The 18,397-nt window shown below is 44.4% G+C and overlaps 2 protein-coding genes across 6 annotated transcripts in view; one reads left to right on the forward strand and one right to left on the reverse strand.

Moving 5' to 3' along the window:
- Nucleotides 1-1,100: 1,100 nt before the first annotated feature.
- Nucleotides 1,101-13,643, reverse strand: TMEM130 (transmembrane protein 130). Its single transcript, XM_040593761.1, has 8 exons — nt 13,112-13,643; nt 10,407-10,697; nt 8,320-8,488; nt 7,040-7,209; nt 6,298-6,382; nt 3,615-3,817; nt 2,447-2,559; nt 1,101-1,641 (listed from the first exon to the last, which is right to left on the reverse strand). The coding sequence occupies exons 1-8, from the start codon at nt 13,164-13,166 to the stop codon at nt 1,465-1,467; spliced, it is 1,263 nt and encodes a 420-aa protein (XP_040449695.1). The 5' UTR covers nt 13,167-13,643; the 3' UTR covers nt 1,101-1,464.
- A 756-nt stretch (nt 13,644-14,399) lies between these two features.
- Nucleotides 14,400-18,397, forward strand: part of LOC121086374 (transformation/transcription domain associated protein) — a 96,922-nt gene continuing 92,924 nt past the window's right edge. For 3 of the 5 annotated variants that reach the window (XM_040590043.1, XM_040590046.1, XM_040590045.1), the window contains exons 1-4: nt 14,400-14,559; nt 14,729-14,805; nt 15,115-15,265; nt 15,614-15,663. In XM_040590043.1, the coding sequence (XP_040445977.1) occupies nt 15,166-15,265; nt 15,614-15,663 (150 nt within the window). In that variant the 5' untranslated portion in view covers nt 14,400-14,559; nt 14,729-14,805; nt 15,115-15,165. The remainder of the gene's footprint in view (nt 14,560-14,728; nt 14,806-15,114; nt 15,266-15,613; nt 15,664-18,397) is intronic. The other 2 variants (XM_040590047.1, XM_040590044.1) reach the window with 2 other exon arrangements.

An 18,397-nucleotide genomic window follows, 5' to 3' on the forward strand; every position in this document is an offset into this window, starting at 1 on the left:
AATTCTCTAGAACAATAACTTCTCTGCTAAGGACAGGCACATTTTTAACAGTGACCAAATATGACTGAAGGTGAGAGTTTGACACTAGAGCACTGAGAAGGAATACAAAGGACACCACTGAGAATCAACAAGCTTGCTTATAAATACAATTTCTCTTTAGAAAAAAAGCCAAAAGAAGTTCTGCCTTGGAAAGTACTTTTTGAACAAAACTTGGGTTTACTGGATCATTTGTTATCTTAGATGATCCTACTCAATTTGAATGTATCAAATTAATTAACAAAGCCCTTCTGAAGTCATGTAATTTCATTCAGAGGAACTGATGCTCTGGGCTTCTCTGAGGAAACACAGAAGTTGAATGTGTGAAATGAGCACCCCAAAACCCTCATGGTAAATCCCCTCACTTTCAGACAACCATCTTCCAATCAACACATTTGAGAAATTTTGACATACTTGAAAAACGTCAAGCCCACAACACCCATAGGCTTTAAATCAGAGGTGGGGAAGGTGTGTCATGTTTAAAAAAATAAGAAATTGCCACAAAGGTGCTTTTGTTTAGAAGCTTCCAGGGTACTCTGAAACATCTTGTAGCAGAAGGCAAAGCCTGGCTGAGCAGGAAGCTGATAGTAGAAGACAGCCTGCAACAGGCATGGAATTTACACAGCCTTGAACATTGACCGTGAATTTGAATTTAATATGTTTTGCTGAGCAGCTTTGAGCTACTGGTTGTTGCATTTTTACAAGAGGAGCTTTGGTGACTAGCTGGGTAGTAATATGAGAAAGAAAAGAATGGACAGCCTGGCGGAAAAAAAAAAAAGCAAGCTGCTTCTACAGATTAGAGCAGAGTACTGCTTCACAAAGTGTTGGAGATGTGAAGTCTTCTACAGCATGTGCAGCGATCCCACCAAAATACTGCCAGCAGCTAGCTCTCCATGACCAGCCACTACAGTCCCACAGAAGCCCATTAACTTAAAAAGGGGGTCTTCTGAGACAGGAGGAAAAAACCCATTGTAATTAGGTAGTCTGGTTCATTAGAACCACCTAGGCTGTTCTCAGCCTGGATAAGTCAGTTCCCTTTTACAACAAATAGACATTCAACAGCATTTTGGGTGACTTCCATTTCTGGTAATAGTATTGTAACAGAGAAAAGAGAAGTGTGTTTGTCTTAAGCATTTTTTTCTTTGAAACAGCAGAAGGAACAGAGAAATTACAAGAGGTAGTGAGTTTAGCAAACCTGCACATAAAACAATCTTTCATAAGAATAAAATGCTGCATTTACAACTGTAAATGTATACACCCGTATAATTTAAAAATAGAAAGCTACTTTTACTCAAGTGCTGGACTTAAAGTGGTTAACCTCATTGCATTGGCAAAACCAAACCATTCATGCAGCACTGGGCTTTTAGCTCATCATAAGTGAGAAAGTTAAACTCGACAGTTAGTGTAAGGAAAGTGCAATTGTGTTCTTCACACTGTGTATGTTTTGACTGGCTTGTAAAAAGAATGTAGAAGTTCATGACTCTCCCTGGCAGCTTCTTGCGATGACCAAAGAAAACATGACCTGCAACACATTCGGCCACAGCCTGACTCCGAATAAGAGGCGAGGTTTTTGTCAGACAGTGGAGAAAAGTCGAAGTCAGCTACCTGGAAAAAGAACATCAAAAAGATCTTTCTTAATTTGGGTCCTACGGGCTCAGGCGAGTCCGGCGAGAATACTTTGGGCCAGAGAAATGGCACTTGGTCCTCAACCAGTTTCAGTCAGTCACCAGCTTCAAATAGACTTGTGATTTATACCCGCTGCACACCCGGCTCATAGGCAGTCTCTCATGAGTTGTATCATTTGCATTGTGGCACGATGAAAAGTGTATTAGGAGCTTTCCAAAGGGCCAAAAAAAATATCCTTTTGATTGAGGAGCTCATGCAAAGGGCAAAAAAAAAATCCTTTTGATTGAGGAGCTCATGCTCGTTACAAATAGGATAATGTAGCAAGTGAAAGCTACACCAGAGATGGAAGGTAGCTGGGGAGATAAAAGTCACATAGTAGGGTCAGGTGACAATGTAGTGCCACCTTAGGTAATAACCCACCCTTCGTTACTATCCTGTACCCTCTCTCACTATCCCCCTGCTTTCTTCCATATAACCACTCTGAGGGATACTTTCATGTAACTCTCTGGAAGGGATACTTCAGCGCAAGCATCTGCTTGGGAATATTAACAAACTGCCCGTGATAGCCCTGGCAGCTTGAATTATAGTTACAGTTCTCTGCAACAAGCCAGAAGCATGCCTGTTGCTTAAAGTGCTTGCCTACACTGTTAGATGTTTCCATGGAATGGATCAGACATACTAGGGAAATGCTCCCTCCCACTCCATTTGTCTGGTGATTAAAGAACAGACATGGATGAAAGGTATTTAATTACTATCCCAGCTCAAAGTAAGAGTAACTGAATACCTCCACGAGATCTTTTTGTTGTGTGTTACTTCGAAAGGTTGTGTACAGCACCAGCCCTAGCATCACTGTAGCCAGAGCAATGCAGAGCAGGACAAAGCAAGCCGGGTGGATCCCTAGGAAAGAGCACAAGGGCATACGCCTGGAGTGATGCAATACACTGAGAAGAGGTAACAGTAAGAAGGAAATTACGTTTTAGGAGTTCACATATTTTTAGAACAAAGGACATGTGTGTAACAGGGAATAAATTTTTCATCCCAGATCACTTCATGTCTTTCTGAAATCTCAGAAGTGGGAATGCGGGGTTGTGAGGTTGTAAGGCTCCTTCCCTTTTCACCCCTCTTTTCCCTTGAACAGCCTACAAAGCCCACCCAATTACATATGTTAGCCCTAATTCCCCAGGGTGTTTGTACCCCTGTGGTACCCCAGGACAACAGGAGGATACCTCATTGTCACAGCAGCTAGCAGCCTCCAGCAAAGAGGATTTGCACACTTAGTCCTGAATGCACACCAGCACCCTGTGGAGTGAGCTGGCCTGTCCATATACCAGTGCTGGCCCACGGTGAGGTGGTATAACCATTCTGCATCACAGCCTGGCTGCTCTCTGGTCAGGTCCTCCTCACTTGGCCACCTAACCACATTCTCAGATGATTCAGGGACCCAAGAGGGGCACGTGTGAGTGTGCATGAGGGAGCCAGCAGGGACTGCTGGCTGGGAGGACAGTAATCTGATGAAATGGAGGCCAAGAAAAATCTACCCATAAAAACCCCCATAACTAAACTAAACCAAAAGAAGAATGGAAACTGCTTAAGTAAGGGAGAGTTACAGACATATATGTTTTCCTAGTTATCCTCTCTAACTACAATAGCCAGACTATCTACACTGGAAAATATCTAATTTAAGTAACTTAGCCTTCCCTGGAAACTCATTAACTTCAAGACACTCATGAGACAAAGGGTTCAGCAGGATGCAAGAAGCTCAGAGCAATTACAGTAGGCACAGTACAGGCTCTCCTTTCTCTTCCTCCTTCCTATGCTTTTAGGGATCTATACCAGTTTCCAGAAACCTCATTTGCAGGCTGGTTAATCCATAATTGTCCCTGACATGTTTGAGACTGTCGGTTCCCTGACAGGTGGGGATCTCCACGCTGCTCAGACTAGCTGCTCCTCACCTGTTGGCCACACTTTTATTTCATGGTATGTCTGCAGCATCGTCACGCCGTTCTCCACTCTGACGCTGAGGCAATACTGTCCAGCATCACTGAAGGTATGGCTGAGGTTGTAGCAGGAGCCATCAATCTCCACCAGATGGCATTTCTCACCTTCGAGTGGAATGCACTCGGACTTTATAAGCCAGCATAATGCCAGTGGTGGGCTGAAATGACAAGAGCGAAAAAAGAGGAAGGGAAGGGAATAATTTGGTGAAAATTTTGCAAAAATCTCGTCAAAGAGCTGATGAATCACTTGGTTAAAACAGAATAATGATTTTGAAAATAATTAAGTTAATCTCAATATGAATAGAGAAGTAATTAACTGCACAATTGTTTGGTTTATAGCATCTGTCAATTGAGAAGGTTCTTTGTGATGCTTCTATAAAAGCAAACCTTTCAGCTGAGAGCTGAATACCTGTGTGGGTCATAGGTGGGCCATTGTATGTAGAAAAACCTGTAGTCCTCCAACGAAGATAAAAGGAGTCTTTTTTCCCCCTGTGCTTCCAAGGCAGTATAGGTTGGTTTTAATTTGTTCTTCTCACACAGAACTCACTGTCTGTGTTACTGAAGCACACCCAAGAATTTTGTGATTAATGTGTGTCCCCCCCAGTCAAAACTGGTAAGATTGTAGGATGAGCTCTGTACAACAGATTAATAGCTGGAAAAGGTAAAGAAATCACAAGATCTCCCTTACAATAACAAAAATGGGTTTATTTGCTATCAAGCAATCTAGGTGCAATCTGCTTTATGACCATGTGTCTTCTCACCATGTCTAGTTGATGCCTTTTATTTACATTTTCAGACCCTTGTCCTAACTGATTCTGCTTGGACCCACCTTATGTACTATGGACTTCGATTCTGACAAGAGATAGAGCTTTTCTTTACTCCATCTTATTAGTATTTTGTTTCTTATCTCTGTAGGACATTCTCTGCTGAAGAAAGCAGCATGTTTATGTGTTTACCTGATTTTCTTTGATAACCCATTTCTCAAGACTTTGTCATTGCTTCTCTGTCATAAACTCTTATTGCATCAGTCCCAGTGCTGTGGCTAGGAGGTTAGGTCTGTGTTGTGGTTTAACCTAGTAGCTTGCTGAACACCACACAGCCACTTGATCCCCTCCCACCCCCCAAGTGGGATGGGGGAAAGAATTGGAGGAAAAAAAAATAATTGTGGGTTGAGATAAAGACAGTTTAATAGGATAGAAAAGGAAGGGAAAAGAATAATAATAATAATAATAATGATAAAAATATTAGAGTATGGAAAAGAAGTGATGCACAATGTAATTATTCACCACCTGCCGACCAATGGCCAGCCAGTTGCCAAGCAGTGTCCCCCAGCCAGCTTTCACCCTGGTTTATATGCTGAGCATAATGCCGTATGGTATGGAATATCCCTTTGGTCAGCTGGGGTCCCCTGTCCTAGCTGTGCATCCTCCCAGCTTCTTGTGCACCCTCAGTCTACTAATTGGTGGGGTGGGGTGAGAAACTGAAAAGTCCTTGAGTTAGTGTAAATGCTGCCTAGCAACAACTAAAACATCAGTGTGTTATCAACATTATTCTCACCCTAGATCCAAACCACAGCACTACAGCAGCTACTAGGAAGGAAATTAACTCTATCCCAGCTGAAACCAGGACAGTCTGGCAAACATTGTCCAGCCTAAAACCAAGCCTGCTTTTAGGGATCTCATGTTTGCCTGTAATACTGGTATGCCATTTCCAGTTTCCACTCCTGCCAGTGTGCCATTTGCTTTCTGAATGCAACTGTGCTGCTTTGTCTATTGGGACTATTTTTACCTTTGGCAAATGATTCTGTGTTGGGTGCTGCTCGCTCCATCCTACATCCATAATAATAGTCCTGCTTTTTTTTTTTTTCCTTCTTTTTTTTCTTTCTTCCCTCCCCCTTTTAAACCAGCATTAGCCTAAACAGCTTCCAGTAGCAGAACTTGAAAGTGTCACTCCTCTTCAGAATAAATTACTTCTGTGGTCATGAAGTTTTTATGGTGAAAGGTTTCTTGAGCATTTGAATAGTATTTAAAATGCTTCTGCCATACAAAAAAGCTCTGATGTGTTCTAAATACTGCAGCCTGTGACAGTTCGTGCTAGGACTGAGGTGCTCATGGCTCTCCCATGTTCCTATAAATCTCACTGCATGGAGCCTCTCTGACTTAGTCATCTTGTGGCAATCTTAATTTTGTGAAAATTATTCCCCAAACCCATTACTCCCATGTGCCAGTCAAGGATTGCTGCTATGCAACAGGACTCTGAATGCAATTTAATTTAATGGTGGGGAAACTGTTCAAGAAGAAAATTCAAAAGGAAGTTTTAAAATTTAATTTTCCCCACTATCTTTCTCTGGCTAGTTTTCTTTTAACATTCTCTTTACAAAGATAAAAAAAAAAACATTTTCTTTACTTGGGAGGATTCTACTTTTCTGAAAAGATGCAGGCTCTTTCAGGGTTTTAGAGTTCATGGTATTTCAAGCCAGGAAAATGCAATATCCAATAGTATTTTGCTCAAAGGAAATTTCTTTTTTGTTTTAAGAAACACTTATGTGGGGTGTAACCGACTATTTTGAGGAAAAACTGGGTAAAACCCCTGAAATAGACAATGCTTTTTGGGGAAAGAAGTTGCGTTTGCTACTTACGTGCCATTGATATGAAGAGATAAACTCAAGTTTTCCATTACATGAGTCTCTCTGGAGCCCACTACATTAATACTTTTAACAGCATCTAAGAGGAAGAAAAGAAAGCATGTCACACTCCACATGTAAACTCACAGTTCACTGGAAAACCAGTGAAGGTTTGTTTTCATAGACTTTGCAGATTTCAGCTCCATCAGTCCCACAAATAATAATACTTGCCTCACACCCAAAAAGGAAAACTACCGGTAGAGTTATAAGACTTCTGACTTTTTTTGTGATTTCTTTTTAATGTATAATCAACCACATTATTAATACTTTGCATTTTTACTTATGTATTGATTTACTCCTGAAGCTGATCAAATCAATAAGACTTTCCTAGTGCTTCTTTTAACTAGTTCATTTTTTAGGGATAGCTGGCATAAACTAAACAAATAAATACTCTATAAGTTACAGTAAACATTTTGTTGTAAGTTTTAAGTGTATGTGAGACTTTTACAAAAGACAGTAAAACTTTTGGTAGATGAAAAAAACCCAGAAGGTTTTATATATTTCCCCCCATTTCCTCATTTTTTCTGTACTAGAAAAGCACAAAGTCCATTTTGCAATGTAAACACTTAATTGAACAATGTTGACCAGTTCTTGCATGTGAAACAATGCTTAAGTTGTATTATCAAGTTAAAGCTAGATTCTATCTGTACATATATAGCAAGTTCTGTTTTGAGTATGCATAATGTTTCGTAATTACCTAGCAGCTCCAGAGCAGTGGTAAAATCACCAGTTTTCTGCACCATTTCTTTTTCATGCATGATGCTTCCAATTTGCTCCCATTCAGCTATGACTTTCAGATGCACTGTGCGATTCCCCATGGTAGAGCAGTTATAGTAGACAAAGGGTTTCTTGGTAATCTGATAAACTCTACGTGCAACACGGAAAGATTTAGAATCAAAATTGCCTTTTATCAAGTGCTTGCATATTTCTGATTTAAAAAGGGAACAAGCTCTTATATATTTTCTTTATAGACAATGCTACAGTTGGCTGTGACTTTAATTCTACTTTATGTCCATATCAATAAGGATTAATGTCTGTGGCATTACCAATAGAACTATGATCAGTATAAGGTCCAGAGTATATTTGTGCATTTTTAATCAAAGAAAATAAAGACAATGCTAAAACAATTAACAAAATGGAATAGTCAGTAAATTATGAAAACTACCTTTATAGCAGGTGGACTATAAGCTAACTGAAGCACTGAGGTGGGAGGGGTGGAGGAAAAAAGAAAGAAAGAAAGAAAAAACGTAGTAGTCAAAGATTAAAGCTTACATCTCTCTTTGCATACACTTATTTGTAATGGACATATATTTGTCCCCAGAAAAGGAAAATACCCAAATGTCCCTTTTCATCCCTACTGCCAAGTAGCTTTACCCATGGTTTTGTTTCTGATGGTTCTGAGCTATGTTGTGGTCTTTTCCCCTCCATTTTGTTATTAGGTAAGCATTAGGTGTGTGTTAATGTGTACCTCCATATTATTTGAGACACCTATCCACTTCCCAAAGCTCCTCACCCAAGCTGTGGTATATTATGGGTAGCTGGTCATAGTAACAGCTACTTACTGCCTAACCGCAAGACAGCATACTCTTCCTTAAGTGCACAAATTATGCACGTATTCAACAACAACAATCTGCTAATGGAGATCTGCAGGCATAATGATGTTTTAAAATAACAATTTACAATAAGTTACTTTTTCCAGTTTGTTCAGTTCGGTTCAGCTCATTGCATGTATAGCAATACACCAAAGCATACATTTGAACAAGAAATTTAGGTCTTTAAAATGTCACCATTTCATGAGTACACAGTGACTTCCATGCCGAAGTTTTCATAATTCACCTGGCTGACATATTAAGAATGTATCAATTGACAAAGACGTATGCTTTGTCCTATGATTTAATCAGGATTTCTCTGTAGATGAGCAACTGAATCAGAGCCAGCTTGAATACTCATTAAAGGAAACAAAGTAACCACACCTACCCATCTCCAAAATCCCAGGTGTAGACAAACGATGCTGACTTGAAGTAATGACTTGGGTCATGAAGACAGAAAGAAATCCGGGTTATGGCACCCACGGAGGAACTGGAACCACGCGTGATAAATCTGCTGTCTTCTATCTGGGCAATGGTGAGATTCCCTGTGATAAATTCTGCGGAATAACAAGGTGGAAAACGAATGACAGCATGCATCACTTTCATAGCATGCTCTGTGTGAGTATCAAAACATTATTTAAAGTGTACTGCATAAGTCTTTCTGTATCCTAGTCCAAATGGTTAAGTGTATTTGTAACACTACTCAGTGTTGTTACATGTGTTAGTGAGGCAGAGAGATTAAATACTTATTTAGGGTTATACAATGGGTCATGATAAAGCTTCTAATAGAACTAAGAGAAGTAATCCGGGACCGATTGAGGTCAATATCAATTTTTACTATTGATTTTAAAAGAATTGGGATTAACCTAAAGTATCTAGATCAAGGGATTCAGAATCAAACTGGTATACACACCCTTTGTGTTTGGGGTGCTGGTTTTTGATTGGATGGTTTGTGGGTTTTTATGGTGTTGTTTTTTGGTTTTTAGTTTTAGCTACTTCCACAGAAATGAAAATTTGACTATTATGAATAACAGATGTGCTGTATGTATCTTGTGAATACAGAAAGGGTGAAATTTTGGTTTTGATGTCTGTAAGAGAACTTATGCTCAAGTTTGTTTATAAGGACTAGTAAAGGCGCATCTAAAAAAACTTCTCTAACCTATGAATAAAGACGTATTATGATGATACACTTATTAGCTCATTATAACATTAATGGGCTATTAATTACCAGTCACAGACTCTTACCTTGTAAACAATTCCTTAAATCCGGTTAACTGTTATTTTCCTGATGCACAATTAAGAATCACAATTACCACTTCACAACGGGGCTGGTAATGCAGAACTAACCAGAGTTGTTATTTATATGAATTATGGGCAATTACTCTGGGGCCTCTGTGAAGCCCTGGTGGGTGCTCTGGCTTGGGGACAGCAGAAGGGTACAATGGAATCTTAACTTACACAGCTAAAGAAAGTTTCTATCCCTTTTGCTTGCGGCATGAGAACATGACAGTGCAAAGCGAGAAAGGAGTAAGTAGATACTCAGCAAGGCAGCAGCTCTTAACAGAGAAAAGATCTCATGTATACTTTTATAAAGACTTATGCAATAAGCTTGGTGTTTCTCAAAGAAAAATCTCAATAGTTATTTCCCAAAATATCAGCTATATCCTATGGTTAGCTCTTCTGTCCTCATGCACATCTTTTTTTTTGGCTAGGAGCTGGGTCTGTATTGGAGTGTGTAAGTCAAACACTAGGACATGGGGCTGAAGGGACATGGTTACTAGTCTCTGAAAGATGGGGCTGTGTGAAGCTCTCAGGTGTTACTTCATGTCAATCCCTGTATCAGAGATTAGGTTAACCATATGGTACCATTAGTCTATTTATAAAAAAAGATACTCATATTTATGTTTATGAATATTCCCAAAATAAGCCAAAATTGCACTTAGCGATATTTGGTAATGCAGCCATGACTTCACATCCAATTTCAGTACACTCAGTCAGAACTTCCAAAGAAAATGTAATGGCTCTGTTGTGCTGATGGCCTGAGTTTTTGCTATGTCATGCAACAGGGAAAATCAGTAGATTGTCACTGCTGCTGGTCGTCCTAACTTTAGGACTAGAAATGCTGCAAAGCAGTACAGGGAGCATTGTTTTAGGAGTCTGGATATCGCTGAACAATGTTGATCTGTGAACTGCAGCTCTTGAAGCACCTAGTTGCTAGTTCAGTCTCTCTAAGTGACAGACAGGAAAACATGGGCAGGATCACTCTTGCTTCCTGGATGTAGGTAAACTACAGTATGGCTCAGTTAGTACAATGCCATCCAAACCTATATTCAATGAAAGGGCTACACAAATCTAACTCTGTTGGCAGAAGCCATATTTATGCCTGGCTTTCATTTTTCTGATGCTAGCAAAGGCAGCAAGCATCCCGATGTACACCGAATTCTGGAAGACATAGAAGTTGTAAAGCCATTTTACCTGTAAATTGAAGCACGGTGACATTTCTAGCAATCGGCCGACATAGCCAACAGTTTCTATGAGTCACCCAGACAGATACAGGAAAAGTCCCAGGAAATTCACCAGTCACATTAATTACGGAGTTAAACTGCTGCTCGGATTTCTCTATCAGGATCAGAGGAGCATAAATCCAGTTAAAGTGATACAAGTTTGATGCAGCACTGTCATTCTTCATACTTAGACTGGCGTGAACAGTAGCTTGAGCTCCCGTTGTGACAGGACCATTGTTGGTTATTTCCAGACCATATTCCTCTGTGGAAATCAGAAGGAAAAAACCCCAACAAACCTTATTGTACTGCATTTTTTAGTTTGTTTATTTACACAGTTTAAGTAGTCAGCTGTAGCTATGTGATTCACAATAGCAGTCTTTTTTTTTTAAACATATAAAAACCTGGAACAGAAACCGTATATATGTGTTCAAACAAGTAGCATAAACCAGCATGTTAGATTGGGTCCTAGCAATTTTAGTAGTATAAGGGAGCTTCAGCCTAGAACATCACAAAAACTTAGATAAGGTTTTATAGGCAGAGCTGGGTACTGGCAGTAGAGTCAGCGCCACTAAACTTCCAGCTACTGAAGAAAGTCAAGCTCAGCTCCAGCCTGCCCCCTAAAAAAATGAACTTCCAAAGTCAGGCAAGATTTCATCTAATAGATTCCTTTGTCAGCTCTGTTGGCCAACACATCTTTCCCATTTTCCTCCTAGCTGAACAAAAAAATCTCAGTACCAGCTTCTGCTCTATGGTCCACCATTGACTTCTTTTCCAGGAAGAGACCAAAAATCCCAGTGTAAATGAAACTTGTACCATGCCAGAGGGCCCTGGACAAGCTCAAGAAGTGGGCCCATGCGAACCTCATGAGCTTCAACAATGTCAAGTGCAAGCTCCTGCACCTGGGTTGGGGCAACCCCCAGTATCAATACAGGTGGGGGGATGAAGGGACTGAGAGCAGCCCTACAGAGAAGGACTTGGGGATGCTGGTGGATGAAAAGCTGGACATGAGCCAACAATGTGCGTGCTCGCAGCCCAGAAAGCCAACCATATCCTGGGCTGCATCAGAAGTGTGGCCAGCAGGTTGAGGGAGGTGATTTTTTGTGATGGGGTAGTAAAATAGTGGAACAGGTTGCCCAGAGAGGTGATAGATACCCTGTCCCTAGAAACATTCAAGATCAGGTTGGACAGTTGGAGATGCCCCTGCTCATTTCAGGGGTGTTGAACTAGATGGCCTTTAAAGGTCCCTTCCAACCCAAACTCTTCTGTGAAACAACAAGACATGAGAATTGCAGGACCTGCGATAACTGAATCATCCCTGCTACTCTGGATTGCTCACTAAACTTCTCTGCCATGTTTACACAAGCTGCTTCAGCTCTTACAACTACTGCAATGGGCAGAGTGGGAGTGAGATTGGGTTTTATGGCAAGGATGCAATCGATTTTTCCAAAAAAATAACAGTGCAAAAAGATTAAGTGACCTGCATGTGTTAAAAACAAATGAAAACAAACAACCCCGAAACAAAAGAAAAGGCAACAATCACTGGAAGTTGTGAATTGGGGCAGAGCTGGGAACAGTATCTGGTTGTTTGCCTCCAACGTGGAGGATGTTCCCTCCCTGCATCAGCACCCTGCCTGGCTGTCCTCTCACGGGCGAGCAATGGGGCAGTGCTGGGCAGAGCAGCAGGGGCTCTCATGCTGGTGACTTTCCCTCTCCTCTCTTTCAGCAGCCACCAGACTGCTAAAGGGGACCTCAATACTGTGGATTCAGAAGTTGCGTTTCTTACTCATCCGTGACCCGTAACGTCGAGGGAGCACTGGGGTCAGCTCACCCCTGTGCTGCCTTCCCTGCACTCATCAGCTTGGGATGGCGTGGAATCAGAACCCAAAGCATCTACTTAGTGCCTGCATTTTATTTCACAGATCGCAGGTGCTGAGCAAACCTGAACACAAAAGGACTGTGAGAAAAAACTGTAACATTACTGCCTGAGCAAGAACTGCACTGGTCCCATTTCACAGCACAAGGAGTTCAAATTTTCGAGTTAATAGAGAAATGCTGGCGATTTGTTGAAATCTGACACAGGTTTCAAGTCTCTAGAAGATTCAGGCAACTCTCCGCATTGTTCCAACGGAACCTGGGGAAAAAAACCAGCCAGCTACCTCACGCTTATCTACCACTTCTCCTTGGAGGTTATCACGGTGCTTTACACACCAGGGCTGAAGCCCAGCAGCTGCAGCGGTTGGAGATTAAGCGGCTAACTCAAGGTCGCCCAGTGAGCCACTGGCAGAACAAGCCATTTCAGACCAGTTCTGGGATTTTTTCTACCTTCACCACCTCCATCTGCAGAATGCAGCGCGGCGCGGGTACCGTGGCCGGGGGCAGCCGTGCCCCCCGGCGCTGGGCGGGCGGAGCGCAGCCTGTGGGTCGGGGAGCGTGAGGCAGCGCCAGGGCTCCCCGGGGTGCCCCAGCGCCGCTGCCAGCGCCTGAGGAGAAAGTCTGGGGTGGCCGGGGGGTGCTTGGAGCTGCCTCCATCCCCTGTCGTGGCCAGCAAGCCCGGGCACGGACCCGCCGCCACCCCACAAGTCAAGCCCCTCACGCCCGAGGTCTGCCCCCCCCCCCGCCCGCTGCCCGGGAGCCGCTCGCCGGCGGCGATGACAGCGCAGACCGGCGGCCCCTCACCTGCCGCCGGGGCGGCGCGGCCGAGCAGCAGCAGCACGCAGGTCAGCCCCAGCATGCTGGGGGCGGCGGCGGCCACGGGCAGGCACCGCCGGGCCGAGTCCGGGTCCGGGTCTCGCCGCGCTGGGGCCGGACGCTGCCCCCGAGGCCGCCCGCGGTACTGCGGCACCGCCGTCCGCGCCCCCGGGACGCTCCCCGGCGGCGGCGCCCAACCAGCCCCTCCCGGGGGAAGTTCCCGCGGGGCTGTCGCCGACGTGATGGGCTGCTGCGGAACCGCCGGGGGGGGGAAGGGAAGGCAAAACAAAAAAGCAGCAAGCACGAATGCTGCCCCTCTGCGGAACGGGCAAGCGTTTAGGAAAGAGTTTGTATTGCGGTTTGGCGGCTGGCACGGCAAGGAGAACGGTATTTTTCAGGCTCAGGTGCCGTGAGGACGCCCGAGCGGCTGCGGTCACCGCCCGCTCCGCGCCCGCGGCTCTGCCGGACCCCGTCCCGCCGAGCGGCCGCGGGGGGCCCGCAGCGCGGCTCGCAGGCGCAATGCAGGTTTTGTGTAAGTAGTTCTCCGAAGACCATTCTTAATCCTAGTTGCCTTTTTTTTTTTTTTTTTTTTCTTTTGGTGCGGATCAGGCCCCCTCTGCCGGCTTTGCTCCCGGTTCCGCGGCTTGTGCCGCCGCTTCCCTGGGGCGCCGCCGGGCCGCGGCTGCAGCGGCGGGAGGGGCCGGGGTAACACCTCGCCCTGCTACCGGCGTCGTGCCCAGCGGCCGCTGCCTCAGCGGAGACCCCGGGGCTGAGGGGAGGGACGGGGCCGGCCTCGCCTCAGGCACCGCAGGAGCTGGCAGCCGCCCTTCCCGTCTGGGGCGAGAGCGGCCCGGCAGGGCAAGGGGTGGCCGGGGGCTGCGAGTCCCGCGGCGCCGGGGCGCGGTGAGGGGATGGGGCGGTGCCACAGGCCTCAGCGCCCGCCTCCGCCGGGGAAGATGCGCGGGAGGCGGCGGCCGGAACTGGGCTCAGGCGCTTCCGTTGCGCCCATGCGCTGCCGCCGGCCTCCGGGAGCAACAAAGGAGGGAGGTGGGGGGCCGAGGCCGGCCGGGCCCGTGGAGCCGCGGGGTGAGGAGCGCCGGGGGTGGCGGCGGCAGCGCCTCGGCGGGGCCCAGGCCGGGGCGCGGGGTGGAGCGGAGCGGCGGGAGGCGAGGCCCGGCGCGGCGCAGCCTGCGGGGCGGAACCGGCGGGCGGGGGGGAGGGAGGAAGGGGCCGGAGCGCGGCGGCGCGGTGCTGGGAGGCCGCGGGCCGAGGACGGGAACCGGGAGGGCTGAGGGCCGCGGCGGGGGAAGTGTCGCTGCGGCCGTTCATGGGTGCCCGTGTTCACAGGGCGGGTGCCTCGGCGGGGATGGGGGCGGCGTGATGGCGCCCTGGCAGCGGGGAGCGACCCGGTGGCGACCGGCCCAGTGGCGGGGAAGGTAAGGGGGCGCGGGGCCCGGCCGCGGCCGTACCGGGCGGGGGTGTCTGCGTGGGCCCCCGGCTGTCGGTCGCGGCGGGCGCTGCCGGGCGGCTCGGCTGAAATGAGCTGCCGGGAGACCGCCGAGGTCAGCGGAGAGGGTCGGTTTTTCAAGCTGATTTTTATTTCAGTGACTCAGACCAGCAACGCAGGCCAGCTGGCGGTGGCGGGGCAGCTGGTGGCACCTCAGGGAGCGAGTCTTGCTGAGGTACGTCCCAGGGTGGCTGCGAGGTTGGGACCCGGCTGGGGGGAACTGGTGTGGGGTATCGGGAGCATCCCTGGAGCAACGAAACCGAACAACGTGTGAGGTGTGAGGAGCCCAGTGTCTGCTTGTGGCTGGCAGTGCGTTCCTGTGACACTGACTGGGGGGTGCTGCGTTTGTCACCCTAACTAAACGTGACAGTTGTGACGATGCGTCCTCTCCGATACGTCAGAGTGGATGTAGGTGGTGATGTGGTAGCTGCTGTTAACCAGATGTATAAACTAGTAAATATTTTTTCTTATTTTTTTTTTGTAGGTGTATTAGGTTTGCTTTTATGTACTGAAAGCTGATCCTTCGTCCTCCAAAATGGCATTCGTTTCGGCACAAGGACCTACGGTGGTGGACCAAACCACTTTGATGAAAAAATACCTTCAGTTTGTGGCTGCTCTTACAGATGTTAATACACGTGAGATACTTTTTTTCTATGAAAAGCTACAGTTCTTCAATAGTTTTAACAAACATTACGGTATTGTTCAGACAATTGATAAACGCGTGTTGAATTCAGTTTAAATTTTATTTGAATTTTGATTTTTGAAGAAGCAAAGTGATGAGTAATACTTGCATGAGCCAAAGTGAGCAAGCTGTGTGCGTGTGTGGTTGTCTGATGGTTGGTTGTGAGAACTGTGTGCCTTATAATTGGGCAGTGATAGCTAAACTGATAAGATCTGATTGCTTCTTTGATCAATGGACCTGGTGTTTTCCTTTGTGATGTAGTTTTGATTTTAACTTTTTTGCTTTTAATTTCCGTTTTCAGCTGATGAAACCAAATTGAAAATGATGCAAGAAGTCAGTGAGAATTTTGAGGTAAATAAAACAACAAAACCAAACCTAAACAACAAAACCCCACCAAACGCCCCAACCTTCTGAAATGACAGTCTTGTGATTAACGTATGTTGGTTTGATTTCTGATATTACGTGCTAAAAATAGTATCTTGTGATTTATCAATGAGTTACAACAATATAAGTAACTTCAGCTTTATATTTAGTAATTAGCTAGGTTGTTGAAGAATTACAGCATCTGGACTTAGAGAGCTCTTTCATTCTCTAATCTTTATTCAGTAAGCATTTAAATGAAGGTGAAGTAATAGATTTTTCTTCTATTTTGTTGAATAATAAGTAGTTTTTATATTTAAAGCTTTCTTTTATTTAGTTCAGATATGTATTGTGCCCTTGTGAAGAAGAGGACCCTCTGATTCCTCTGAGTTCCATAGCATAGGGAGGGAGGAGTTGTCAGATGCAGAATCTGACATCAGGAGTGGAGATGTCTGGTGACATCTCTTGTGTAGTGTTGGACCATCAAATTTAGATGAGCAGCAGAAAAAAAGTGAGACATGTATTAAACCAACCTTGTCTTAGCAGAATTTGTACTTAGTTGAATATTTAGTCTATGTCTGTTCTGAAATGATAGAGAACTTAATACTTTGTAGAAAAAGTTCAGGGTCTCAGAATCACTGTAATTATCTCTGTATCTAGTTTTTTAGTCATACTGCAATTAAAAAGGAGTGCTACCACTATAACACATTCTGTCCTTACCTACTTTATTTGAAGTGATCTTGCGTAATCTGTGTTATGGAAATGTAAATACACATTCTAGTCCTGTTTAATGTCTTTAGATATTTTTAAGTAAGCTTCACATAAAGTTACATCCAATGAATGCTGGATGTTGAAAGCTGTGCCAATTTTAGTTCTTCCCGAGTTATCAGTGGAATTTCCTGTCCAGTGAATTTTTTTGTTTAGTTCAGGTTAACATAGTGAAATAAAAAAATTAGAGCTGGATAACTGTATTATAAAACAAAACTAAGTTAAAAGGCTTATTCTTTTCTTAGTGTGTATGAGGAAATAAGTAGATGTCTATGACAGTTCTGCATCTATATGCACATGGTGTGAGCAGAGCTTCATATTACCATAACTGACTACCTAAAAATACCCCTCTGGAGTTTTGTATCTGTTTAAGCTGACCTGCCATCTCTGAAACAATTTGTTATCTGACTAAAATAATAGTTTTAACAGCTTAGACTGTTGATCTGTTTAGAATTTGAAGGCTTAGTTGACTCTCTTTGCTCTTGTCTTCAGTAGGGTAGAACTTAATATTTGTTTTGATAATGTTTTCTTGGAACTCACTTGTTACTGTAGTGTGATCCTCTGTAAAGACATCATGAATTGACTTATGCTGAAGTACAGTTCTACTTGTTGGAAAATACTTGAGGGAGCAAGAAGAACCACTAAAAAAGTTTTAGTTTCCTTTTTTCCTCTATAGGTTGTGGGCAGTATTGTTGTATGTTGTTATGCTAGATGGTTTCTTTACATTTTCTTGTTCCATAGTCTCCTTATTAACTCTTCTGTATTGCCTGCTTCAGCTTCCAATAGCTATGAAGTTCAGCAGGTTTTATGTTTCACGTCAAATGTTGGTTTTTTTATTTTCCTCCTCAAAAAATGGCTGTTTGAAAATGAGTGCTCAGGTTCTGTTGGCTGCATTAGTGATCTGGACGCCTCTCTGGTTAGGGGTAGAACTGAACGTGGATTGATCATTCTGGAGGACTTCTTGAAGGGAGGTTTAAAACTGAGGTGCTGCATAGTTTTAACCACTTGACAGTGCCAGTTTTTGGGCTAGTTGTTAGGATGCTGTTCTGGGCTAGCAGAGGATATTGCTCTCTAAACTAGTTTCTGGATGGAAGCGTGATAGTTTTGAATCATGTTTTTCAGAAATTACTTGTTTCAGAGGGAATTTTTTCCTTCTCCATTTCTTGACAAGAGATTCTGGATTCCAAATGGGGAGAGAGGAGTGTATTCATTGTCTTTTCAGCCTCTGTTTTGGAGGAGAAAAAACTTCCAGAATCAACCTCTGTTGCTGCTTCTGATGTTTTTGTGCCAGCAGCATAATTCTGAACTTGGGTAGTATAGTGGGTTTTTTTAGTTTCTTCTGTGGTTCAGAACAGCAACTCATAGATATCAGTAGTGCAGCTAATTTTGTGCTCTTTGCTGTTTATCAAAGATACTGGGAAGAAGCTTTCAGAATTTAACTGGGCTTGTGAAGGTATACTTCTCTTTCAATGAATTTGTGAGCCACTTAGCCAGAATGTGGCAATACCTGTTTAATTTCTTGTTAGAAACTTTCCTTCCTTTCTTCCTCCAAAGTAGGACCAATGTCATGGCATAAAGCTGGGAAGGTTAGGAATCTTTCAAAGTTGCAAAGATTATAGGGGAGGTGGAAGAGAAGATATAGACAGACTTTCTTTGGGAAACCCTTTAAGGTGAAGAGAAGATGCTGGTTAATCTGGTGTTGATAATATCCTGTCTTACATTGTCATGGTTTAACCCCACCTGTCAATTAGCGCCCCCCCCCCCAGCTGCTCACTTACTACCCCCCAGTGGGATGGGGGAGAGAATTGGAAGGGTAGTAGTAAGAAAACCCGTGGGCTGAGGTAAAGACAGTTTAATAGGTAAAGCAAAAACTACGCACACATGCAAAGGTGAACAAGGAATTCGTTCAGCACTTCCTATGGGCAGGCAGGTGTTCAGCCGCCTCCAGGAAAGCAGG

Source organism: Falco naumanni, chromosome 4, assembly GCF_017639655.2.
Source record: "Falco naumanni isolate bFalNau1 chromosome 4, bFalNau1.pat, whole genome shotgun sequence".
NCBI classification, from domain to species: domain Eukaryota; kingdom Metazoa; phylum Chordata; class Aves; order Falconiformes; family Falconidae; genus Falco; species Falco naumanni.